Below are 27106 nucleotides of genomic sequence, written 5' to 3' on the forward strand. Positions count from 1 at the left end.
TTGCAAAAAAGGCCTAGTGATTGACTAATGAACAATACATTACAGAAAAAAAAATACATATTACCACCAAAATCTAACTAGTACTAAGAACAGCAGTATAGCTACAGATATTCGCCAAAAATTTACAATTATATTGACAATCAAATACCCAGCTAGAAAAAATTGGGTAAAAAGCCTCACATTGCGTATACCTATCTATATATTTTACTTAAATATGCTGCCACAGATTTGGTTTTCCATGAATGTTCTGTATCCCAGATAATGGTTTGTCTAATGTGAACCTCTAAGACAAAATTCTTAGCTAGTTGACATATCTCCATCACTCTCTCCGCTGTCATCACTGCATTGCAAAAATGCACCCATGAGAAATTCATTAATAATTTCATTGAACACAACTTCAGTCATAATGATTCGGGTGACTAATTTTGTTATAGAACTCCTTCAAAACTCAACAAAGATTATATATGCTATCATTAGAAGTGGTGAACTGCAAATAAATATTTGATAATATAATTACCTATGTTCAGGAAACTTTGATAGCCGTCTTGCATCCAAACCAGTAATATACTTCTGTACTGCTTGAACATTTTCCGAACCTGGAAAACCCAATACCAAAGATGGGAGTGAGAAGCAATATATGCATTTCAATTATTGCTCGATAAGCTAGAGATATATTAGTTGATATAAACCTTTTTGTAGACATGCAAGTACAAGAATAGCTTGAAAAGGAGAAATTATGGGTAGGGTAGGGTTCTAAAAGAAATGGTTATCATAACTGTGGATGGATAGGGTAGAAATTATTAACAAACTGAACAGAGGATTTTTATTCAGAAAACATATCACTCAAATTTGAAAGGAGAACTACAGTATGGTTTAGAGCACATTGCTAAAAGTATTAGATGGGGAAAAAAACATGAACTGTTATATAGATTATGATTGCTTATTTTATATTTATGGTTTCAAGGTTAGACAGTGAATTTAATTTATGATGAGAACATACTTATAACCAGCATTGCTCAGTAATAATGTATAAAAATAAGATAAAGAGCAAATTAAAAATTGCAGGCGAATGTACCCTTTGTTAGTTGGAAGGCATGTAGAGCGCATCGTTCTGCAGCAAGTCTAACAGGGGTATTTGTATCTTTTAAACACTCAGCTAATGCAGGGCCAATAACTGTCCCATGTGACATAATGGCAGAAGGATTTGCCTGCAAAGTTTTATTAATGAGAAATATATATTTTTAACAACAATATTCTACACAAGGCAAAATTGTTTGAGTGCATACTTTGGCAACAGCCTTTATAGCAGATAATGCCCTTCTTCTAACTTCACTGGACTCATCACGTGTAGATGTAACTAGCAATGAAAGAACATCTTTGTAAAGCGCTGTGTCAGAAGGATCAACTTGAGCTTTATAAAGAAGAAGTCTTCCCAATGCCTTGGTCGAACTTTCACGAAGAGGGAACTGTAATACAGAAAATTGAAAGTCAAAAAATAGTAATAATATAATATAACAAGATAGTAGTTCCAGATTAGCACACCTTCTCATCCTTCAATGTGTCTCTGAGGCAATCGACAATAGTTGGGAACAAGGAAGATGAAAAAATGGATGATGGATTGTGATAGAGCAGGGAAGAGATTGTAAGGATGGAGCCATGCCTAGGGGGCCAGCTTGGTGAATTAGCTAGAGTTGACAGTTCCTGAATCAACTCTGTGATTTGAACAGCTTCGAGGTACTGCAGTTATATTACAGAGAAATAAGTCAGATATAATTAAGACATAATCCAAAAATGAGGCAGAATTAAGAAACTATGACGAATACATAAAATGATACTGATGGTAATGACATAATAAAATGTTAGTAATGGTAATCTCATAATAAAATGATAGTAATGGTAATGACATAATCAAGAAACAATTATCAACAGATATCAATAAATTTGTATCTATCAAAACAGAGTTAAAGAGTAACAAATGGTTGTTTAAATACATAAATAGATCTGAGGCATGTATATTGCTTTGCTGTTCTAAAACCCTCTTCAATTTCTAAGAATGTTACTTATAATAGATTTTTTATTGTTACAAGTCATTTATAATAGCTAAAGGTTTCTATCATGAGAACATCTTGCAAGGCAAAATTGGGATTGTACCTATCTGACTATGGGTTGATATTTGCATGCTTAATTAGTTTGGTAAAATTAAGTCTATCACAAACTTAATTTTTTCTTCTCAAGTTTTAACAGTTTGTAAATGCAATTTTTTTCAACCATCTACAAACCTGTGTCAAGATGCCCAAGACGCTTGCAGCATATATTCGAACTCGATCGTCCTCATGATGAATTAAATCTTTCAGAACACTGTATATACGACTTATAACAGCAGAGCTCACATTCTTCCCAGCATGCTTCAATACACCTTTCAAAGCACTCAAAATAGCTTCACGAACACCACCATCTGATCCCTAAAACATTTCAAAAATCCAACAGTTTTGCATTAGATAAGTAATGTTCAGTATTATTACATGTTTAAGATTTGCAATATTGCATTAGCTTAAGTCAAGAATAGCAAACAAGTAGAAAACTAGAATAACAGTAATAAAACTACCTGCAGACCGGAGAGCAAATCACTAACTAAAGGGTCAACCCTGGTATTGAGTCCACTGAGCATCCCAAGGGCCAGGGCAGCACTAGAACGAATAGTTCTGCAGTAATATAATACCTAATAAGCAACAATAAAAGTACATACAATACAAGATGTTGCTACACCGTCAATAACTGTATGAGTAAAGCATACAAGTTAAGCCAAATTAAATTAAATTTGTAGATTATTAGAAGCACATATGAGACTTATTTGCACAGCATATCCCCCACATAGAATAACATGAACACTTGTTCTTTTACCTCCCAAACTTGTTGTCATTGGTTGCAACCTCAAGGTTTTGAAGACCCTAATAAGTATACATTACGCAAACTCAATAATGTCATTTGTGGTTTCAAACAAGCATCTTGTGCTTAATTTGAGAGAGCTACATGTAGTCCTTGTGCAGCTGAGGCTATTCATTGTAATCGAGACATAATATTATCGTTCAATACAAAAATGAATTCATTTTCTCCCTCTCAATCAAACACTCCTTAACAAACCAACATCAAGTCGACATAAATCAAAATTTAAGGATATCGCAGTAAGTTGTTTTAAATATAAGTGAAACACAAAGGCTAGACTGAGAACAGAAGGGGAAATCAACCATCATCTGATACTAACCTTGTATTATCCTGTAGACACTTGACAAAAGTGGTTTGCAGTTGAGGAAGAAAAGGTTTCAGAGAGATGCCACCCCTTCTAATCATGATGATCAGTGTAGACAAAATTGCACTCTTCACTTGCCATGGGAAACGGTCACCTATAATACGAATAAGAGGCCTGTGACAAACAAGATCGGCAAAGTCAGAATGTATGAGATCAAACATCCTAGAAATAGTAAATAATAACTTCTTGCATCTCATTTGGTCGTGAACCATGGAAGCCCTGCTATGGATGATGAGTTAAGGTGAAATTAAACACAATAATAAGAATGGAAGAGCAAGTTCAAGCTCTTTTGTCAAAGTTGCACTTACCATAAAAAAACCAAAACAATCAAATAGCTTAAGTTGTTACAAAAAGAACAATTTGACATATTTTACAATTATAAAATAATGGACTGATGAAGATTGCTTGATTAGGCTTCTTCCGGAAAAAATCTAAATATCAAAAAAAGCATAATCAAATTATTTTTCATGTCGTCGCATGAAAAATAAAGTGTAAAACAGTCAAACCAACCACTGATGATATGTATACGGACAGTTTATTTTAAGATTTAAAGAAAGTTGATTTTAAAACGTACTAGTATAAAAAAGTCATGCAAAGCATAAGGTAATTTACATCAGTTTGCAACCATAGAAGCCACTTTTAAATTTTTCTTTAATCTACCACACTCATTACCATCAAATTATTTCTAGTTTAGGTTCTCATTATAATCAGAGCTTGATTATTTACATAAACTTAAAACATGTTAACCTAAAAAATGATTATTTTCTTAAAGAAAGGGTTTTCAATAAAATAATCTTGAAACAAATTAACTCGTAATAATCAGAGCTTGATTATTTTCATAAACTTAAAACATGTTAACCTAAAAAATGATTATTTTCTTAAAGAAAGGGTTTTCAATAAAATAATCTTGAAACAAATTGACTCGTAATAAGTATATTAAGAAAAGAGAAACAAACATAATTACAAATATTAATGATCAAATGACATCATTTGAACTTGTTTGGTTAAAATATAGAGAATTAGACATGAACATTTTTATACCACCACATACCCTGTTATTGGGATGACAACCTCCTTGAGTGATTTTTCTCCGGCCACCTCTATCAATTCACCAAGTCCCAATGCCGCCTGCTCTCTCAATTCGGAAGACCCATTTATGAGACCCTGAGAGCATAAAGTTTAACAGAATGATTTTATGTATAAATCTAACAATAAGTATATCACACAATGGAACATTGAGATCGGAATGCTATATAATAGATATCAAAGCAGTTTTTTGAAGAAAGCCTTTTTTAGCACAGATGACATCAAACCAATGCAAAAATAATTTATTAAACTTGATGAGAAATCCATGAAAAGGTTTTCCATATAAAGGTTAGATAGTGGCTTGGAGCTGAACAATTTAATTTTGGAGCATGCTGTTCAGGAGATACGAACATCAAGTCAATCTCAGCTAAATGAGATCACTTGGCTCAGACAACTGTTACAGAGGACAAAAAAACTCACTCCAGAGAGGAGAGAAGAGTCGACACCTAACGAACCGTCACACACGGAGGAGGCTGTGATTGTAAACCAGAGAACATAGAAAGAGTGTGCGACTTCAGATATTAGGAGAACATTTAGGGACACCATATGTTGGCGCACAGTAACTCCAATGTTGGTGTTTTCATTGTGCAACTCACTCGGAAAAGTTAAAAACATGACGGGACAGAGAATAACATGACACCAGAAACAGTTGAAGCAAAAGGGGGTGGGGGGAAGGAATATTGATGAAAGGACATATTGGCAGTGTCAGAATTCTAGGGAACTATTGGTGGGTATACAATTGGAGACCCAAAAGGTGCCACTCACCTGAGCATCTTAAATGTTGTGTTGCACCAGATAAAATGTTGTGTTGTCTTAACCAATTCCTAAATAATGGTTGGGAAGGGCGGGAATCTGTGTAGGAGAAGAGACTGGTAGTATAAATATGACTAAAAATGAGAAGTTTTGGCCAGAATTTAAATAGTTGGGAGGGACAGACAAGTCACTCTTAAAACTGCATTGGTTCCTTTCATATGACGTTGAAACTTTTATTCATTCAAATCACTACGCAAAGGATCTGTTGTAATTCAGATACTGAACTTTTCTTGCCGGTGCATACCACTAAGTAACTAAAGTAGAACATATGAAAAGCTAATACAAAACAAAATGCAGAAATTTCAATGAAAAGAAAAAAGTACTTGGAGAAAAATTGGCAATATGGGCTGCAATGCTTTAGGAAGACAAAATCCAGGTATGAGAATTGGTCCTCCCTGCAAAGCAATCACACAAAACAGCATTAGCAACATTCAAAGTAGCCATTAGGAACTTAAAAAACAATATCTGAATTCCACAATAAGGAATAATTTCCAAAAATTACAGTTCTACCTTCTTCTTCCTTCGTTCCTTGTCTCGGGATGAGGACACGGCATCACGAACTAGTTTTATATACGACGGGAGTACCTCCTTAGGTACCGAAATAATGACCCTTGACAAAGCTTCCAAAGCAACCTTAAAAAAATTAAATTATAAATAATACACTCAATCTCAACAGGGTATGTAAATATATTATTAACAACTAATTCAGCTTACAGTAACAGTAGATGAATCGGGATCACTCAATAAGACGATTAGGGTAGATATCATATTTGGAGCTTCATCAACCAGATATAACTTGCTACTTTTGAAAAAGTATCCTATCAGATATGAACTTGATCTTCTTACAGCAGCCTGTTCATATAAATTGTCAAAAATAAAGAAAAACGAAGAGTGGGGAACTAAGTTCTGAGGAGCATTAAATTTCAATCGTTATTACAAGACAGGTACCTGGCTATCACTAACACCTTTCAGAAGCTCTGATATGAGTGGGTCAACACCTTCTTCATCAATAACCAAGACTATTGTTTCAGCAGCCTTCTTAGCAGAAGTTTGAACCTCCTAGAATTTCAATAATCAACAAAAGTTTATTAAAAACGAGTAATACTCTTCTACATTCTATTGGATAAAAGCTCATGAACCAGACATATAAGTTGCAAATAGGATGTATAAAGCTGTATTATCTTCAAATTATGTGTATTTTCTACCTCGTCTACATGGCTCATTGCTGATAGCAAAGGAGGAAGCACAGTACCAAGATGAGAGTCAAGACCAGGCCCAGCAACCTCTGCTAAAGCCCCAAGAGCATGTGCATTGAAGGCCCTGACCATGTACCAGCAAATTTTTAATTAAGATGCAAATGATAAAGCATCAAGAACAAATGAATCCAAACATAGAGACACATACGACAATGGAGGATGAACCAGTTTGGGTAGAATGTGAGGCAAGACTGCACTTGTTCTTACACTAAAAAAAGAAAATATAAAAGGTCGGTCAATTTACAATTTGTTAGAAATAATAAATCCACTATTCAAGGGCCTATGATAATAACAACGTCGCATGTTACCTCAGAATTTGTTTAAGGCCATCAAGTGCAGTGTCAGACGTTTTATCATCCTCTAATGCATGTAGAAGAGTTGGAACAATCTCATCAATAGCTTGCAGACCAGCACTCTGAATTGCAATTTTGTCAGAGACAAGGTATGGTAAAATAGTAGGTTTAATCTCACATGACACGAGCAAAATCTTGAACACAGAAAATCACGCAAAGAGGGTAAAAGATGACAACCTTGTACAGAGTGCTGAAGGCAAGACCAGCTGATTCACGAACTGCCGGCTCACTGTAAAAAAAATCCATCTAAATATAGAAAAATGCAGACTAAAAAACTCTACAAACAGGGAACTCATTAAAATACACAAACCTATCACAAAGAGCAGTCCGAATAGTGGGGATGAGATCAGTCATGAAGGTCACCAACTGACTCTTACCAGCGCTTGCCATCACTTCACTCAGACCAACACAAACACCCTTGCAAGCAATGCAAATTATAATTGTATCAAATAACATGCGCTATTGGCTTTTTCAAATGTCCATTGTATATTTTTTATTAATTTGAACACCATAAACTATTCTAACCTGTCTTCTGCCGCTGTCAGAGTCACTCAAACCCTGGGATAAGATTGGGATTATCAAGGGAAGCACGCGTTCCCCAAGCTTTCTGACAAGCTCACCCAGTGATCGTCCAGCAACCTTGATGAAAATCAGCATTAGGGACGTATTTATAATCTCTGAAAGCTCTCACGAAACATAAGTTTAAACAGATATAAGTGCATACCTGCCGTCTTTCAGATGATGGTGATGCAAGGGATGCAATTAAAGTATCCATCAAAACTGGCATAATTTCCCTAAGAGTCTTTGGAGTATTTGCCACAATAGTTTTCCATACGTGTAATGCAGCCTGAGAAAAGCATCCCGTTTTGACAGTTGAGATTATATTCCCAATTGGTAATCAATATTGTCAAGAAAAAAGTGATTAGATAAATTGTTACCTGGCGTACTGACAAACTAACATCTGCTCGAACCATATACAATGCAGCAAGTACTTCATTGCGCTTATCACGCCCTAGGATCTCAATGATGGCACGTCCATGAGCCTCAGTACTAGAACCTTCATCATCACTTCCCCCCTCAAGTAAAGCTTTACCAGAAGTCCCAGCAACCTGGAAGGAATAAATAGGCTCATAAGTCTAATCAAGTTTGGTGATTGAGTTGCTGTAATAGGCCTACTACATACTTTGAATAATAGATCACCCAATAGCTCCACAGAGCTCTGTCGAATACGCCAACTATCATTAAATATGCCATCCTCAACAGCTGGTAGGAGAAGAGGTAGAGACCTGTGAAAATTTAAAAGAAAAAATTAATGGAAGGCATCCTACCCTGTGATATTCATCATGAATGTTATCCGAGAAATAGAGCAATAGTTCTAACATGAATAATTCAATAAGAATCATAGACAAAGTGATTCATAAAAACAAAGATAGAACATACGATGTTGCATAATGTTCAACCAAGACATGGCCAGCCCCTAGTGCAGCCTCGCGGACAGATTCATTCTCATCAGCAAGACCTAAAAATATTTAAAACACAAGGAATGCAGTAAATTTAAAGATAACAGATCATGAACATAAATGAAAGCATATTACCAGGTCGGAAATAGAGAGTAACATACCATCTAAGATAGAAGGCAGCACCTGGGGAAGATAGTTTTGGAACTGGAATCCTAATGACCGTGGCAAATACTAAAATATTTTGAAAACCTCGTTAAACAAACTTCTGAAAGAAATCTTCTAAGTTTATAAATAAGAACAAAAATCCACTTCAATTGCTTCACCTTAAACAGTGTCAAGTATCCATCTCGAACAGATGCTTTTTGATGGGAGCAATTTCGAATAATGTCGGGCAATACATGCTCAAAGTACGCAATACCAAGTGCAGCTAAGACCTGAAGTTTGTTCAGGTGATGGAGGAGTACATAAAATCAAATAGGTTAAATTAAACAAGGTGGTAAAATTATATCCTCAAAGAGTGATGATAAATTAAATTCTGATCACAATTAATACGTGAAAAATAGTCAAGTCTGGTTCTACTCAAGTATCCAACTCATAAGACAGTTCTGTTTCATCAATCAAAGTACATATAATCTTTGACACTAGTCGTTGATAGTAAAACCTCTACCACCATTAGCATAACAGAGAGTGCTTATGAAGCTAGGCTTATATGATGAGGAGTGAAATGAGACAGCGGAATGCAATGAAGCTTCCAATATATTGTTTGTATAGTTTTATGACTGTTTGAATAGTTTACGATTGAATAGGGAAAGATCAGTTCCAACCCACATCACCCAAGTGGAGGTAAAGAAAAGACCTTATTGGACAGAATTAAATGAAATGCATATGATTAGGTTTCATTCCAATTCACCTTATTTCGAATAATCAAAATAATTGAACCTAGCACCATTCCACCCCTTTCCACCAATTTGAACATAGCATCAAACCCAAGTCAACTTCAAATTTTTGTTCAGCCATAAAAATATTTGCAACTTCATTGTACAAATTTTGTTTACCTATTTCATGCTTCATGGCATGTATTTTATTCAATTTTATATAATGTACCTATATAAAAGGTTTCTCACCAACCAATCAAATAAACCACGACTTGTCATATCAAATCAGAAGCCGTCAGAAATGTATTAAAAAGTAACTCATGTATTTACCCAACAACTAAAGCTTATGGAATACATCATTCATGACATGGTACTGAAGCAACTTTGTCCAAGTGATCTAGACTCAAGAGGTTAATCAATGTCATTTGTCACCCCATTCATTCATCAAAAGTTACATATTAGCATAAGAAGGGCTTCTTCTGCACTGTCCATTTTTCAAGCCGAAAGGACTCTTATGTGAAGTGGCAAGTTAAAAATATGACAATAATTTAAGCATTTTTAATCAAAAGATTAAGTCTTTGGAATAGTTGGTTTATGATAGAAGCCAAGGGTAACTATATAAATTTTCAAGTTAAAAATATAACCAAAGGTGGTGGAGGGACTGACCTCACTCAGGCCTTGAGCTGCTCCAGAGCGTTCAACATTACTATTATCAGACTTGAGAGTTTCAAACAACCATGGGACAAGATCAGGGAAATTATCTTCACCCATTCCTCCTATAAGGGATCCAATGGCTCTAGCAGCAACTGACCGAACTTCTGGGATGGGATCCACAAGAACCTGGTCTCATGATATAAAAATGAAATGAACAAAGGATCGAGGCTATTACAGCTATTGTAAAAGCTATCATGAGAAAGTACCTTTTTGACTTCAGGGAGCAACAATCCTATATACGGAATCATATCCTTAGGCTCTGTAACCAAGGAACACATGTTTCCAACTATTTGTGATGCTCTCTTCTTAGTGTCAGCACTACGTACCCTCAGTCCTCTGTGTACTATTGGTACCAACAATGCAAGTGACGGGGCATCGATGGAATTAACAAACGTTGTCTGCAACCAAGAGATCAGATTAAAGGCAGCAAAATATAAGAATTAAATCATCAAATTGCATGCCGTAAACCCTACTTGGAGAAGAATATCAAGAGAATATTTTGTATGCTCATTAGGATCACTGAGTCCCTTAAGTAGTGTAGGGACAAGAGCAGATATTTCTGGATTCTTTATCACACTTCCAACCTGAAAAAAGAAATTTTAAAAATATAAATAAAACACAACAATAATCTAAGCAGCAGATAATACCCAAAGCTAACCTGTTGAAGGGCCATTTGCCCAGCTGACTGGACTTTAGGATGGGAATCAGTCAAAACCTTCAAATATAGAGATAGATTTAGATAATGCAACCAATAAAGTACAAGAAACATAATTGTCATAAAGTGATTGTTTAATCTAATACCTCGGTCAATTTTGGTACAATCTTTGGGAGGCACTGAGACAACTGTTGAGGAGCACAGTAAGCCATAGCACCAAGTAATTGTACACTACTTTGTTTTGTTCTCCAAGCTTTATCTTCAAGACCCTGAGCAAATATATTAACTATTGAATAGTTCTTGGCAAGAGAAGCACAGTAAATGTCACACAAAACATAGAACATTTATAACTTCATACTGTTGGGAGAATTTGTAAATTTAGAGGTATTGCTGAATAAATAAAATATTAATTTAAACAGAATTTCTGAATATGAAGAATTTATATTTTGTTTATGTATACAAATTAAGGTTGAGATCCAAGCATAATTAACAATAACCAATATACATTATGTAGAGTGTGTGTGTGTGTGTGTGTGTGTGTGTGTGTGTGTGTGTGTGTATATATATATATATATATATATATATATATATATATAGTGAATTTTTATAATAAAAAATTACTGTACATATATTTAAAAAAGCACATAACAACAACTATTTTTTCAAAATTTGTTCTTGTAGTTTGAGCATGTTAGAATCAATGTTGTCAATCCTAGATAGTGGAGCAGCACAGCTCACGACAAAACTGGGATAGTGTGCATGGAGATGGTTGCTATTTGAATACTTTTTTGACAAATTACAAGATTAATACTATAAACATGTGGTTATAGTAACCAAATAACCGGAACACCAGCTCTCTACTCCCACGTTTAATGTGCTACACACTTGACCTTACAATGGCAGCAAGCAACTGTACTGTGCCGCACCGGCGCTAAATGCACTATTATTGATAACCTTGAACTGCACACAATGATTGGCCATTCATAAAGATAAGCAATGTAAATCACCTTCAAAAGAGATGGAAGGACAAGCTTCACCCCTTGAGCACTAAGTTGGGACATCATTGCACGGGCCGCACCTTCGGCTGCTTCTCGAACTGCAGCTACTTGATCAGAGAAAGAAACCAAAAGCAGTGGTAGCATCTGGATCACGTACCTGAACACAATCATGGTGAGAAGAATATAAAACCATTAAAATAACAACATTAGGAATCAATAACTTAAGGGTCAACATACGGTTCGAATAGTTTTCCAAGTGTTTCACAAAGGCACTCAAATCCAAGTAAGGCTCCTTCACGAGATTTTGCAGAGTTCCTGTAGTTTGAAAATAACAGAATATAAGGAAGATACATTCTCGTTTCTTCTACATCAATGGCCACATGTCTGGTATAAAACCATAAACTTCACTTTCTCAAAATTCCTTGCACTGCTGTGAATTTTGAAAATACAAAAAGAAATTGTATAATAGAGAATACTCCAACCTCTCAGCAAGACACTCTTGAAGAATAATTGCAATCTTATACTTTTTCAAGCAAGAAAGGCCAAATCCCTTAACCACCCCTGCAAGTCCAAAAGCAGCCCCACGGCGTTCTCCATATTTCTCACTTTTCATCATCTGATCTAACAATCGAGTAACAAGAGCTGCTCCTTCCTCCTAATGGTATCATATCAAATAAAAAAAAACGAAACATTTCAATTCAGCAAACAACCAGAAAAAATATGGAAAATCTATCGTGCAAAGAATGTAAACATGCTGATGAAGGTGTGCACTGAATAACTAGCAAATTTGAACTCTTGAAAGAAGAATTGCTGTCAAACAAGGACTGGAAACTGTAAGAATTTGCCAACTGGTTCACGTATAACTTATAGAAAACTGATAGGGCACAAGTATATAAATGTATCAAAAGACCAAATATAGTGACCTATTAGTATAGCCTATGATTTTCCTAATCAACTAAAGGGGTAAGGATAAATGGATAATTATGCATTAGGATTTTTATACCCGGTTTTATATAATGCAAAAAAAGAGGAATTCTTGTCGAATTCCATCTGATAATTTTCCATGGAAACAGAACTAAATGCATTGAATAATAACAATAAGACTGCTTTTGTGCATACATGTTTTGACTGCATTAAGGGAGATAGACATGCAGAGACGGCCCGTTGAACAGATTCTGAAGGAGTGTTCAAAACATCCAACAACTTGTCCACAACAGCATGAACCTTGGGATCATCCTGCTCAAACAAGATTAATTATTACAAGAAAGTTAAAATTCAACTTGCTACTAAAACCAAAAACAATCAATAAAAATGAGTTGTTAGTAATAAGCAATAACAGAATGAAACTTCAGTAATAACCTTTGCCAAGTGTTTTGCCAGAGCTCCAGTGAAGATAACCACACCCTCACGAACTAAGTCATATTGTTCTTCATCCGGTGCCTAGGAAATTTGAGGAGAATCTATTAACAAAAAGATCCCCTAGAACTCTTATACATGAATTAAGTGTCTGGTTACAAAGAGAGAAAAAAAGCACGGGAGTATTCATAAATGTATCTCCAATATGACATGGAACTCACCGTTTTGTTCAAGTAGTTCTCAAATATGGGAAATAACAATGAGACATTGTCTTTTCCGTTTTTATCAATGATCAATATACCAGAATTAATCATTCTGTCTCTAACATCAGCATTTAGATCAGCCTGCAAATCAAATCAACCCCATAGTCAAAAGTTATTTGGCATTTAATGTCAAATAAATACTTGCTTTACAAAAATTACCCTGTAGAACATGATAAAATGTCACTAGCAGAATAGATACAGACACTACCATCAACAGCGCATAATAATTGTGAAGATAAGAGAGCCTCAACATTTAGTTTAAAATTTAGGCTGATTCTTTTATTATGACAATATACTTCTTTTCATTCGATAATATATTTTCATTATAGAAAGTAACAAGTGTTAGAATATCTTTAATAATTAAATTTCCTTATCATATCTAACATGTCATTCGCATTTATATTAACATAATTTTACTTTCATGAGTGTTTAGTCTCACATCGGACAATATATGGCATGAACATGTACTTATAAGTGGGGGCAATCTTCACCCCCCAAGCCGGTTTTGTAGGGATGAGTTTGGCCCAGCCACATTTCTTAACAATGAGTATTCCTATTTCTCCCCCTATACTTAAATGACTAATTAGATAACTTCAACAGGCCCCAAATGTGACCAATTTAGTGTGAAAGTAGGTTTCAGTTTGAAAAATGTAATGAAAATTTTCAAAAATGCCAGTGAAAATTACCAGAGCTCTCGATATTAGAAATGTCATTACAACAGGAAGGTCTTTCGTTCTCAACACATCAGCAGCAGAATGTAGTGCTAATGCTACACCTTGCCTACCCAGCCAACCAGCATCAACACTGCCATCTCCAGTTCCCGTGTCACGAATATACAGTGAAAATAAAGTGGAAAGTGTCTCCTGAAAAATATTAGTAGTTATGAGAAAATATACCGAATGACAAGTTGAAAGTTTTGAGCAAGCATACTTGTATAAAATCTGGATGTTCATCCAAGGCAGCAGCTAGAGCTTCAGCAGCTGCCAAGCGAACATTGTAGTTAACATGAGAAAGTGCTTTGTAAATTCCCGAAAAGTCTGTTCCAAAGTCAAACCCATAATGATCCCATATGTCTTCTGCCACTTCGGCGACCGACTGCAAATGTCAAACATAGTAAATTAGTCGTCTTATATAATTGGAGCTTTTGTAGAGACACGGAGTGAATGAGAACCTCCCCAAACCATAATGAAATTAAATCATAACTAGAGGATAACTTAAGCATATAAGAAATATAAATAGAAGCAATAACAATTACCATAACATATTTGATGCCAATTTAATTTGTCTTTTTTTAAGCAAAAAAGTTAAAGTGAAGCAAAAGATGAAGGCACAGAGATCCCTGATTGGAATGCCACAGCCATAGTGGCGAAGATAGATCTCTGATTGGAATGCCAAGTGATTACCATTACCATTCTAGGATGCTGACATTTCCCACACAAACTCCCTTTATCAAACATAGATAGCCAGCTTACACCTCAATTTTCCATCTCCATATCGGGCGGCATATTAGAGTATAGAATCGAGTCAACTAATAGTATATTGATTATTGTCCAAAATGCAAGTCAAGCTTTTGGAAATTAGGGCCGTCACAGTTGTTTGTTGACAAGCTGGGTTAAGGTTTTTTTCGATCGCAAAAAAGTAAGTCAAACCAGCTCAACTCACTTGTGCAGCAGTGTGTGAGCTAGGCTGGCTCTTTTTGAGTTCTCTAAACATACCAGCATTTATTTAGTTAGGGACATAGAGAAAAAAAATTAATTACAAAATGCAAAGACAGCAAAGCTATTATCAATTCACTACAAAATAGAAAATTCCATGTGACAAGGAAGTAACAACTTTGAGTAATGGAATCAAAACAACCTTAAATTGCCCATACAACCCTGTCATGCAGAGATTCGTGAAAGTAGGTTTCTCTTCTACTCTAAAGAGAAATGAAATTAAAAAATAAGCCAATATATCATATCACACTCTTTGCAAGGCTACGATATTCCCCGGGGACAAGATAAATTGAAAGGGCAAGAATAGACTTTGTTAATTTCGAGAGAACAAGGGGGCAAACCTTCTCAGGATCATGTAATGCTATCCATATACTTGTTGCAACCTCGGTATTTTGGGGTAGAGAGCGATTAGAAACAGCAGGGATGCACTTGACAGCATTTAAGCAGGCCATTCTCACGCGAACATCTTTTGCATAAACCCCATAAAGTGCCTTTAAAATTGCAAATTGAGAGCTAATATAAGTATTGTTACAGAGATACACAACTCAGACAAAGAGAGAGAGCAATGCAAATAGAGAAAAGAATACGCACAGAAGCAACTTCGTCAGGCTGGAAACCCAGACTCAGCTCATTTAGAGCAGGTCCTATTGATGCTTGAAAAGCTGGAACAACGCCAAGGACATGGTAAAGAACCTACAAAAAAATAGTTTTAGTAAGATGGAAAGCAATTGGTGAAACAAAATATATGACTAAATAATACATGAAAAGTAGAAAATATTACCGACAGCATTCGAACCCTAGGAAGAGGTAGATGAGCATCCATGTGTAAGTAAATTAACCTAAGCACTGCTTCGTGAAACTTGGTTTTCTTTGAGCACAGAAGAATTCTCTCCATTATCTATTCAGAAACAGAATTAGAAACATAGAAGCCTTGCTAAATTGATTAAATTGTGTTTGAAAGTATAATTACTTACAGGGAATACAAAAGAAAAAGAATCCACTGGAAGTGCGCCTGATTTACACGAAGTAGATAAGCCATCTATAATTCGCTCAAAAAGGCCATGGGATGGCTTTTGGTTGACTTCCTCTTCAACAACTGGTGGAGCAAGATCCAACAGATGATGAACTTCATCAGTCACAACTAGACGTAAGGCAGTGGAAATGTCAAAGGCCCAATCACAGAGAGGAGGAGCTGTGCATCTTGATAACATCACCAGGGTTTCAAAGGCCTCGTCACTTACAATAGGTGATCGCAGTAAAGGTTCAACAAATTTGACCTGACAAATACTTAAACTCATAATTGCACTAATATATTTTACGTTCATATAATAAAGGAACAGAATGTGAAATAAATAAATTAATGCTTAAATAAATGCACTGTAAATTTAACAAAATAATACAACAAAAGTTTTGAATCTCAGAATGATAGTAGTTAATTCAGTGGCAACAAATATATACGGCAACAAATAAACAAATATTAGTAAGAATCATTCCAATACCATCGAAGGCAATCTACTGTGTGCAAAAATTGAGTTAGCAATGGCCATATTTCCAAGAGTTCTTAGCATCAAAGACAGATTTTTCTGTATTTCACGGACTCTATCACGTATAGAAGCCTCCTCCGTAAGTAACAATTCTCTTGCCTCTTCTTTTGCTGTCTTCCCTTTGTCTAAATGAATCACAATACAACAGCAGTCAAAACCATGTTAAGAAAACTTAAAATTCAAAAAATACAAACATAAGGCCAATAGGAGTGAAGCACTTGCCGGCCTTCTTTGTTGTCTTCCCAGTATCCTTTTTCCCTGCACCAGCAGCTTCTCTACTAGGTTGATCTCTCTTCGTTGAATGGTTAGATTGGGCATGATCCTTTTCAGAGCAGAACACAACTGAGCAAAATTCGCATGGAATGGAGTAAAAAAATTAGAAAAAACTAAGAAGTACCGAGGCATCTTCATCATCATACATCCGGAAACGGCCCTTTGCTTGTTTTGTGTTCTTAAAAGAAACGGATTCAGCAATATAAATGCCTTGCTCAGCGGAAAGCATTCCTTCAGGTGTATGAAAGATCTGAAACCAAGTGACCAGAAAAAAAAAAAAAGAAACTGATATTGTTATTCCCATTATATAGTCAACACAAACACAATCAGATAGTCATTATTGTTGTTAAGAGTTTGTTACAACAACAGACTGACAACTACCCTGCAATTCAGTTTCTCAATTGCCTGTATAAATAAGAAAACTCCCTTCTGAGTTCATTTTAGAAATAGAATTACAGAGAACTAAGAAACTCCCTGTTTACTTACACTAAATATCTTTTACTAAAAAAGCAAACTAATATCATTATGCCCATTGTACAGTCTACAGAATCAGATAACTATTTGTTGACTTAGGCCAAAAACCTGATACGAAGTATTGAAAAACATCACAGTAATAATATCAGTCAACTATGATACGGGCACCCTGTGAATTACCTGGATGTCATTCTCTGAAAGTGTATCATGAGAAAACCGCTCAGGAAGATTTAGCAAATGCTGGCATCAGGAATATGGGGCATAGGAGTCAGCAATAAGAATTCACATTGACAGATCAATCACAAGCTTCAATGTTTAGTCTCTAATTGAACAATACACAAACAGAAAATATAGAATAACATGTCAACCTTCTCAAACTCTGTATATGTATCTCCAGGGATTATAGACATAAAGTTGGATAGTGCTGATATTGCTGCTTCTTGTTTTAGTGGATTAGCACTTCTCAAACCCATTGGTCCCAGTAAGACCTGCAATACAACATAAAATCTGACCAATTAAAACTAACCTTTGTCAACTAGAGGCGGTTTGTACATGAAACTGTGGTCGAACCAATAGGATTGAAGCAGACAATATACATAGCAAGACAAACAAATAGACAAAAAAAAAATGAAGTTTCCATAAATTAGAATGTCAGTTCATCGAATGCAGATAATTAACAACAGAATATATAGCAAATTCTATGGTACAACTATTGTACCATCTCAAACAATAAGTTGAAATTTTGAATGATGCAATTGAATATTAATCTATCTAGCGAACCAAATATAATCACGTGAGTAGCAATATTGGTGCAAGTGTGCAACCAATTGTAGGAAGTGACTAGATTTTGGCAGATTATAAAGGAAAAGAAAGTTTAGATATTCAATATATAAATGCCATCAGAAAATTCAAATGCGGCAGAGATTTGCAGTTTATTACCTGTACAAAGTTTACCACATTCGCAGTAACAATATCAATCACATCAAAGTCATGTGCTTGCAGACACTTGGAGAGCCTCTGGAAAAACAATGAAACGAGTCAACCAACCAACCAAAAAGAAATTTAACACACTAAAAACAGTGACTACAGATCTACTCACCGTGTATATCATTAGACATGCACAGAAATGTAATTTAGACTTCCAAAAGGTAAAAACAATGACGAACATCTCATAACAAAAGTTGGAGTAGTTTACTCATTCAAAGATGCGTCAAAAATACTTTGTTCTATATTGTATGAGATACGCACATAGTAAGTATGGTACCACTTCCGGAATGAGTTATATGAAAAAATTAAAACATATTTCTTGGAATGAACTACAAGCAAATATCAATAACTTCACTTTTATTTAATGATAGTAACACTAAAATACATGTCATCTAATTTAACTTTTTGTATTTCTAATGAACCAATTATTAAATTATTAATCTTGAAGAGTAATGTAGGCAATTGACCAATTTCGACATATTAAATGTAATCAACTACATTTCTAAATATTTTGCATAATTTAGTCTCTTTTTGCCTATATTCCATTGCAGAGGTGTATTTATGTATGGGCTATAGAGTAAAGACATACTTAGTCATCTCTCCTAAGATGTTTTTGGCAGCTTCAACTATGAAGCAGCTGCTTATTTACTTCGCTATAAAAACCTAAGGACAGATGATCTATTAAAGATAAAATGGAAAAGATAGATATGGACTCAGACTAGAAATAAATAAAGGAGAGAACAAAAACAGACTAAGATACCAATACACATACAACTGTTTATTTATAATTCAAACAGATCCTGCCATAGTAGAGAAAGTATCAATAATACAAGTATTTTTAAAACTACTGCAACCCATGCCTAACTGATTAGGCTAAAACAAGATTACATGCACAAGATACCAGACTTTTTATATTTTCAGATAAACTCCTCGATAATATGTTTTATTAGAACTCCATTATAAGATGAAAACATAACACAATAATAACTAAAAAAAGTATCATGTAGAAAAATAAGATAACGCATTAGTACCTTCCACACTGCATCTCTTTTTGCACTACCAACTACACATGGGTGATGTGCACAAAGGACAATTCTGACAAATGAATCTGGAGCAACTTTCATAGCTGAAGATGACATAATCAGTAGGGCCTTTACCAAAACCTCAACCGATGGAACGAATGGAACTTGAGGGTCCAAAGAAATATCAGTGTCACTGCAAATTCAAACATAAGAGCTCAAAAAACAAAACAAAAAAAATAGACTAAAGTTATGAGTGTCACTGCAATGGCATATGGGTTCTGGGGAAAGCCTGTTGTTCTAACCAAGAATTTTTTTTGATAAAAAAAAAGGGGTTCCGGGGAAAGCAGCCTACCTCTGCCATTATATAATCTCCTTGTTCATTTTCTTCACTGAAGGGAATATTTGTATTAAGATTAAAACTATGTATTTTATCTTCGGGGAGAGTTAGATTATGTGAAAAATGTCTTATATTGATATTAGCTTATTATCTCTTAGGTGCAGTTAGTGAGTATCTTGAATTATATCGTAGGATTAATTCTTGTATTTCTTAGTTATTAACTTGATCTATTTACCTGTTTCATAGAATTATGAATAGATTTAGTATAAATAAGGGTCGGTTTTTTTCTAGTCAATTAATCGGTTTATCATTCTCTTCACTCGCTTATTTAAAACCCTAGACTTTCAACAAGCCAAAAATGATTCAAATGATAAATATGAAGATATATGTACAATAAGCTATTTACCTTGTTCTTAAAGCAGAAAGTTTCTCTTCAATCAAAGAAAGATACTTTAAAAATTCAGAGAAAAGATCTTCAGATAATTGTGGAACAGAAGTTATAATCCTCTTAGCAACATTGTAAGCTATTCTTCGAATATCCCACCTCGGATGGCATATAAAAAATATGATTAACTGCATCAAATTGACAATAACTGAGTCAATATATAAACACCAACACAGGATCTGATGAAATGCAACTTATTTTACCTGCAACAGCGATCTGACTGAGAAACTGGATAATGTACTGAAGCACAAAGTCACAACAAAACATAATTAAGCATACAACTCATGAGACATAAACTATAATCTGGTCTTATGGCACTATATATGCAATTTTACCGCTGTAAATGTTCGAGAAGAAGCACTTCAAGAAGATCAATACATGCAATGCTATCTTCAACTCCTAGCTTTGATGCCTGTAGAGCATATTTTTAGATATGAAGATGTAGAATATAGCTTGGGTAATGCTAATAAAAAATTTGGTAGTGTAATTACCGTGGAAATGGGCACAAGGGAAGGTTCATTTTGTGATACAGTAGCCCATACTTTTTCCTTTACCAATACTTCCTCTAGGGAGATAAAACACAATTAACAAATGAAAAATCTTGGCAAAAGAAATCAAACGAGACAGAGATATAGCTCTAGGTTCAACTACATTGAATGCACTACTACTGACCAGCTTTAATATCAACTGCGGCTATCTTCCCAACTAATAACAATGCATATATGCCATCTAAACGTTGCACCGCCTTGGTAAAGCCAGTTTTTACAAGTTGGACAAGAGGGCCAAGCAATGACGATATCTGAAAATATTTAGCCAGGATGTGAGGGGATGAAGTTTACAGTATGCTATAAATTGACAATAAAGGATAGTTAATTAACATGACCAGTCACCTTTAAGACAGCATCTGCATTTTTGCATAAAGCATGTAGACAGCGCAGAAAACCCCTTCTTAAAATTTCCTTCTCTTTGAGACCAGATGCGAAAAAGGAAACTAAACTCTCTGTAATAATATTCGAAGATTTAACCGCCCAAGAAGCTATAGCTGACAAAGTCGCCATTTTAACCTCTTCGTTTCCTGCCAATCCAGAGTGGAACATGAAACAGCAGCATATATGATCCATATGAGGACAACTTTGTTTTGGATTTATTTCAAATATAAAATCCTTCTCAAAGGGATACATGAATGAACCAAATTCACATCAGAACAAGGTATCCTAATGTCATGCAGGTAAGGGACGGGACTATATGGTTGAAGGATGACTTATAAGAATTGATTGGTACGACCTATACCAACAAGATGCATCTTCTTTTTGGTAGATGATATCATAAGAACTTCATAGTTAAGCGAGTTTGGCTCGAAGAAATTTTGGAATTAGTGACTTTTTGGAAAGATCCCAAGAAGTGTACGAGTGAGGTAAAAACACTCTAAAGAGACTTGTGTTGGTTTCGGGGATAGTTGATAGTATTTAAAACAGTACCATAAAAAACAACACCAATGATGTTTTCACTTTGTAACTTTGTACATTGATTCACATTAAGAACATGATAAATACCAAATGATAATCATTCTAGGGTCAAGTCTTGAGTCCAGACAGAGGCATTTGAATTTGACTGTGTTTCAAATATATACCGCATAACCACATACCTAAAGCAACTACTTATGCTAAATTTGTATGATACGTACAAATCTAAAAAGAAAGTATTCAACTTTGTATTGTCATGATTCATGTGAGTATTTGATTGAGTCTCCTAGGGAATATTGAATGTGGTCTTGTCATCCAAGAAAAGTAATTAATTCTTTTGATATATTTTAAAGGTTTTCAATGTCAGGATTAAGTGAAAGTGGCTTTTGCAGATTTTTGTGAACATGTTTGCCGTTTCAAGGGTATCCCAAGGCCACAAAAAAAATAACAATAAAGATGAATATTAGTGTGATTGTACTTACCATCATCCTTGTAGCATGATAAAAGAAAATCACATATTGTTTGAGACAAAATGATGAGGTATTTCCCATCAGGAGCATTAGATAATTCTTGAATCGCACTCACCATTCCAACTCTCTGGTATGGAAAAGCGAGTCTTCCTTCTGAACCTATTAAGAATAAAACACAGATAAAAACATAATAAAAGGCACCATCAACGCAGTCAAACTAGAACAACGATAATACCATAACAAGTTAAAAACACAAGCATAGGGTTACTTCATACCTTTAATAACAGATTTGATAGCATTGAACATTGTGTCCAGCGCATCTGGATTGCTGGATTTTTGGCTCAAACTCCGGACTATAGCTAATGCCACGTCCCTTCTCCCTTCATCGGCATGTCTAGCCTGCACTAGTACTACCGAAAGAATTTCTGCAGCATACTTACTCAAATCAAGGTTAACCGACTTCAAAAGAATTCCAACAGACTCTAACACAATCTCTGGGTTACGCTTAAGCATTTTAACAGCTGCCGGCAAAACAACAACTCCAAAATCTTCATGTGATATTTGCAAATACAGTGGATGAAATGCTTCGGTGAGACTATTTCCTGGCTTCTCTTTTGCACTCAATATTGCATTAACATAAATATCAAGAAATGCTGGCTGTTAAGTGCAGAGAATTGCATTAGAATCTACACAATGAAAATCAATCCCATGTAAACAAAAATACATAAAATTAATGAATCCTACTGACTCACCTTGAATTCTCCAAATAAAGACGGTGATCTAGTTGAAAACTCCAACAACAACAACAATAATTCCGGACTGTCCTTATAAGGAATTAGGCCATTTTTCACTTCTTGTACATAAACTTTATAAATATCCGGTGACTGAAAGCAAAACAAGCATAAACATCTAAATTATAATAACTCCTTTAAACATAAAACAAAACAACCAAAGCAACATTAGCATTCAAACATTGAACAAAACCTTAGAAAACAAATGAAAAATCTTTTTCTTGCACGCCCTTCTTTCACGAAAAGATCTTCGCCAAACAATATTAAGCAAAGAACCTTGCCCTGCAGCTACTCTACACAAAGCATTCTTCGAAACAGTCGAAAACTTGCTCTTGCTCAACAGTAAACACGACCAACTGATAAGTCTGAAGCAGCCAACATGAGATTGAGATTTTGTCTGCTTCTCCATGCTCTGAACAAGTGCAGCCGCAAAAGTCTTCATAAAAACCGTTCCACTCAACGCCTTCACAATCACATCATCGACCGCTTTTCTCGATCCACGATCATCGTAAATCGCAACCGTTCTAAATAGTATATCAGTCAACATCGAAGCAAGCTCCGGAGACACATCATCTACAAAACCACAGCATACATGCATTCAGAATTCAGATAGTGCACTTTTCATCTAATCAACAATCAAACAGAATAACACATCACAATCTGAGACCTAAATCAACGATTAAGCACTAAGAGAAGTGAAATGTTAGCATGATCGATTCAGTGGTGACCTGAAATGGATGAATTCAAGAACGCGGGGACTTCACGCTGGAAAATTCGAAGTCGTTGGTTAGTGGATGAAGTAGAAACCAATTCGGAAAGAGAAACAAGCGATTGCAGTGATTCCGCCATTGTAGAAATGACGAGATCTGATGGAAGCTGTGGAGCTGAGAATCGGATTGATACAAACAGCTTCGTCTTCTTCTGCTGCGAATACACAGAGACGCAGTGGTTTAGCTTCAGTGGCGATACTGGCTAGGGTTTGGGTTTCTGCTATATCTTGTATCAATCAATTTCGGAATTTAGTCGTAACGAAAATGAAAACAAACCATGAGCATTTCTTTTTCTTTTTCAATAAATAAAATATAATATAAATGTAACACAATATAAATAAAGTTATATCTTGTATCAATCAATTTCGGAATTTAGTCGTAACGAAAATGAAAACAAACCATGAGCATTTCTTTTTCTTTTTCAATAAATAAAATATAATATAAATGTAACACAATATAAATAAAGTTAGAGTTTAAAGGTAGTGCACCAAACCAACTTTATAAACTAACTTTACATATATAACTAATCAAAACCCTTACATATCATATTAATTTTTTAAAATTAAAATTATATTTTAATTGAATACATGGTTGTGATTGGTGGACAATGTAAAATATTTCTTAAAGTTATAAATATTGCAAAACTATAAGGCACACTAAATACTTTTGTTTGTTACTCATGTTGTTTAGTAAATACACAAGTGCATGTTTTGATAATTTGTAACAAAAGGCTTAATTATGTAATAATTTTTTTTAGTTTACTTCTATACAATTTTATACAATGTGGCAATTCAATTAGCGCTACTATTGAAATAATACACATAAATGTCCATTGAGTTGACAATATTATGTGTAAGCATCAATTCAATTGGCGCCACCTCTTAAATTCTTTTTTATGGTTTTAAAAGTGGGGTAGATTGAAAATTTTTCTGAAACGTAGATTATTCTCTTTTTATATATACGTATGAAAATATCAACACTCTCCCTCAAGCTTGAGCATATAAGTCAAATGCACCAAGCTTTGCTACATATATAGTTGGTTTTAGGGCTTTGCATGGATTTTGTAAACACATGTCAATTGATCATTATAGTTGATAAAGCTTGTGGCGTGATCTCCTGTCTAACAAACTGACAGTCTATCTCAATATGTTTGGTCCTTTCATGAAAAAGACTGAATTTGAAGCAATGTTGAATGCAGCTTGATTATCACAAATAAGTGCCATTGGTTTTGCTTATTCAATTTGAAGCTCCTTGAGCAATTGTTTTAACCATAAGTTCACATGTTGCCATTATCATGGCACAATACTTTGTCTTGGCGCTTGATCTTGCAACTATATTTTGTTTCTTACTTTTTCAAGATATAAAGTTGTTGTAGAAATTTGACCACCATTATAACTCGATCATCTCTTCTCAGAATAAGAACCATTGAACCTGCAAAATAATAAACCATTACATAAACCTGAGGCGTGTAAATACACTGTCCTTAAGGATTTATCCGCCTCATAAGCGCAAATCCCCCAGGATTCAACAGGTTCTTCCCAGATTCTCAATGAGATTCTGAGGCAACAGAACAACAAGAAATCATCTTGTAAATAACTGGAAGATGTGACCAGAAGAAAAGAAATATCTGCAATTCACGTTATTTGTTTCCCTTTTCTTTTTTTTTCCAAAAGAAGAATAGGCGTTTATATAAGAAAGAGAGAAAAATATATTTAACGACTTTGACTAAGTCAAGTCATTATTATAATAAAATAATCATTAACCAAATTAAATATTATTATAAATCATAAATAATAATAATAATAATAATAATAATATTCTTTAAAAATATTTGTCACTTAAAAATTAAAAGTAAACTTATTTAAAATTTTTGAAATATAATTAAAATTTACAACAATCCCCCACATATTTCAAAAGTTTAAAAGTAGAATAAATAAAGTTTTCTGGATTCACACCATGAATGTGATGCATCAAACTAGTGTAGCAAGCTATATGAACTAGTCCTAGAATGATAGTACTTAACATACAGTGAGATTGGTGTAGCAAGCTATATGAACCAATATCACTTAGCGTATGTTAGAGGTCTATCACTCACATCACACCCCCACAATTCTTGTTGCTAACGCTGTGGTGCGCTAGTAGGCCATGCGCGTGCCTGGTTATTTCATGAGTGCTCAAGAGATTTCGCCAAAATCTCATACAAGCGGCCCCACTCGACACTCATATAGGTGATTTCATCAAGTGTATGCTGCAAATCATACACCTCCAATAAGGATATGAAATTCATTAAAAGCTACATAAGCTTATCCTCTCAATAATGCAGTGTCTAGCACTTTCTCAATTACACCATAGGAAAATGACGCAAACAAAAATTAATCAAATAATTTTTTGTGCTAGCAGAACTAACAAGTGACTTGTTCTTACCCATATGAACCTTTTTCATGGGATCTCCAATCATAAAGGTTGGGTTCCCGTCACTTATTAGTTTCAATTGGCTAAGTCCAATTCCCCTCGATGCGTCACAAATTAATTTCTTCCCATGGTTTTTTTCATAGTATTGACCAAGATCATCCTGATCTCGTATTTTTGTAGCTACTTTACACAATTTAGGAAGACACATATTTTCTCCCATTAATAAATATTGACTAAGACGTCTCTAAGTCAATCAATCGCATATACTTACTCAAGTTTATAAAAGTATTCTGATTTCCACAATAGATTTATACAGGTCTGCTTATATGATCATTAAGCGACATCACTATCAATAATAATAAATATATTCCATTATTTAAATATTTATTTTATAGGTCTGGTTTCGAGCGACAACTTGTCATCATATTAAAAATAAATAAATCTATATATTTATTTTTATTGGAATAATATTTAATTAACATTGTATTAATTTAATACAGTGATCCATCAACTCAAAATAATATTGTAATTTCACATTCTCTTTTTATATATTTTATGTCACCATAAAATATTTTCACATTCCTCATTAAATAAATAAAACACTAACCTTTCAATATATAATTTTCTTTTTTCACTCACACTAGAAACGATCATTAGTCAACTTTTATTTTTGACCAGTCAAATCGCAAGTATACTCCTTCATTACACACTAACTCAATAAAAATGAAAAATAAATTACACACTAATTCAATAAAAAGTGAACAATTAAATTCATATAAATATATTTATTCTCATATAATCAACTTTATTAAGGATTATCATATTATGCTAAAATAATGACAAATATCATATATAATAATTTATGATATCTCAAATATTTCATGGTTCCATCAAATATAAATAATCTCATTTCTATTTCACTTGATCTCTCATCAAATCATGTGTATCTAAAACTACTTCATGATTTTTAGTAAATTATACTATTTTAAAACTAAATAAAATATTTTAAATATTACTATTCATACATATACGCATATATTAAATTAAAATCTCATAATATAACTATTATATGCATGCCCCCCACAATAAAAATATACTTTGGCAAATTAAAAAAATATTAATCTATTTTATTCTCACAAAATTTATGTTATAACAAAAATATTTCAATAATACACAATTAATAAAAAAAAAATTATAAGTAACATTATATATGCTTGATTTTCAAGATCATTAACACATGCGTTAAGAACAATTTAATATAATAATT

General features: G+C 34.3%; 1 protein-coding gene across 1 annotated transcript; it reads right to left on the reverse strand.

Annotated features, from left to right (window-relative positions):
* Nucleotides 1-23725, reverse strand: LOC131610698 (protein ILITYHIA). The gene is made up of 60 exons (XM_058882722.1): nt 23386-23725; nt 22851-23230; nt 22619-22750; nt 22142-22523; nt 21879-22025; nt 20824-21008; nt 20606-20732; nt 20425-20498; nt 20269-20345; nt 20137-20173; nt 19895-20061; nt 19161-19344; nt 18082-18159; nt 17511-17630; nt 17323-17382; nt 16793-16918; nt 16618-16717; nt 16351-16520; nt 15826-16128; nt 15633-15749; nt 15443-15544; nt 15193-15342; nt 14067-14231; nt 13823-13999; nt 13095-13217; nt 12877-12957; nt 12637-12753; nt 12000-12172; nt 11755-11832; nt 11527-11674; nt 10666-10788; nt 10523-10579; nt 10338-10448; nt 10071-10262; nt 9817-9990; nt 8599-8709; nt 8437-8506; nt 8256-8334; nt 7999-8101; nt 7754-7924; nt 7540-7662; nt 7341-7454; nt 7126-7232; nt 6993-7044; nt 6771-6877; nt 6611-6670; nt 6412-6526; nt 6155-6265; nt 5921-6058; nt 5717-5839; nt 5530-5601; nt 4359-4471; nt 3263-3421; nt 2606-2702; nt 2280-2462; nt 1543-1737; nt 1287-1466; nt 1076-1208; nt 518-596; nt 1-340 (listed from the first exon to the last, which is right to left on the reverse strand). Exons 1-60 carry the CDS (start codon nt 23504-23506, stop codon nt 298-300), a joined length of 7896 nt encoding a protein of 2631 aa, XP_058738705.1. The 5' UTR covers nt 23507-23725; the 3' UTR covers nt 1-297.
* Between the last annotated feature and the right edge of the window lie 3381 nt (nt 23726-27106).

The sequence above is a fragment of the Vicia villosa genome, linkage group LG6 (assembly GCF_029867415.1).
Source record: "Vicia villosa cultivar HV-30 ecotype Madison, WI linkage group LG6, Vvil1.0, whole genome shotgun sequence".
In the NCBI taxonomy this organism is placed as follows: Eukaryota; Viridiplantae; Streptophyta; class Magnoliopsida; order Fabales; family Fabaceae; genus Vicia; species Vicia villosa.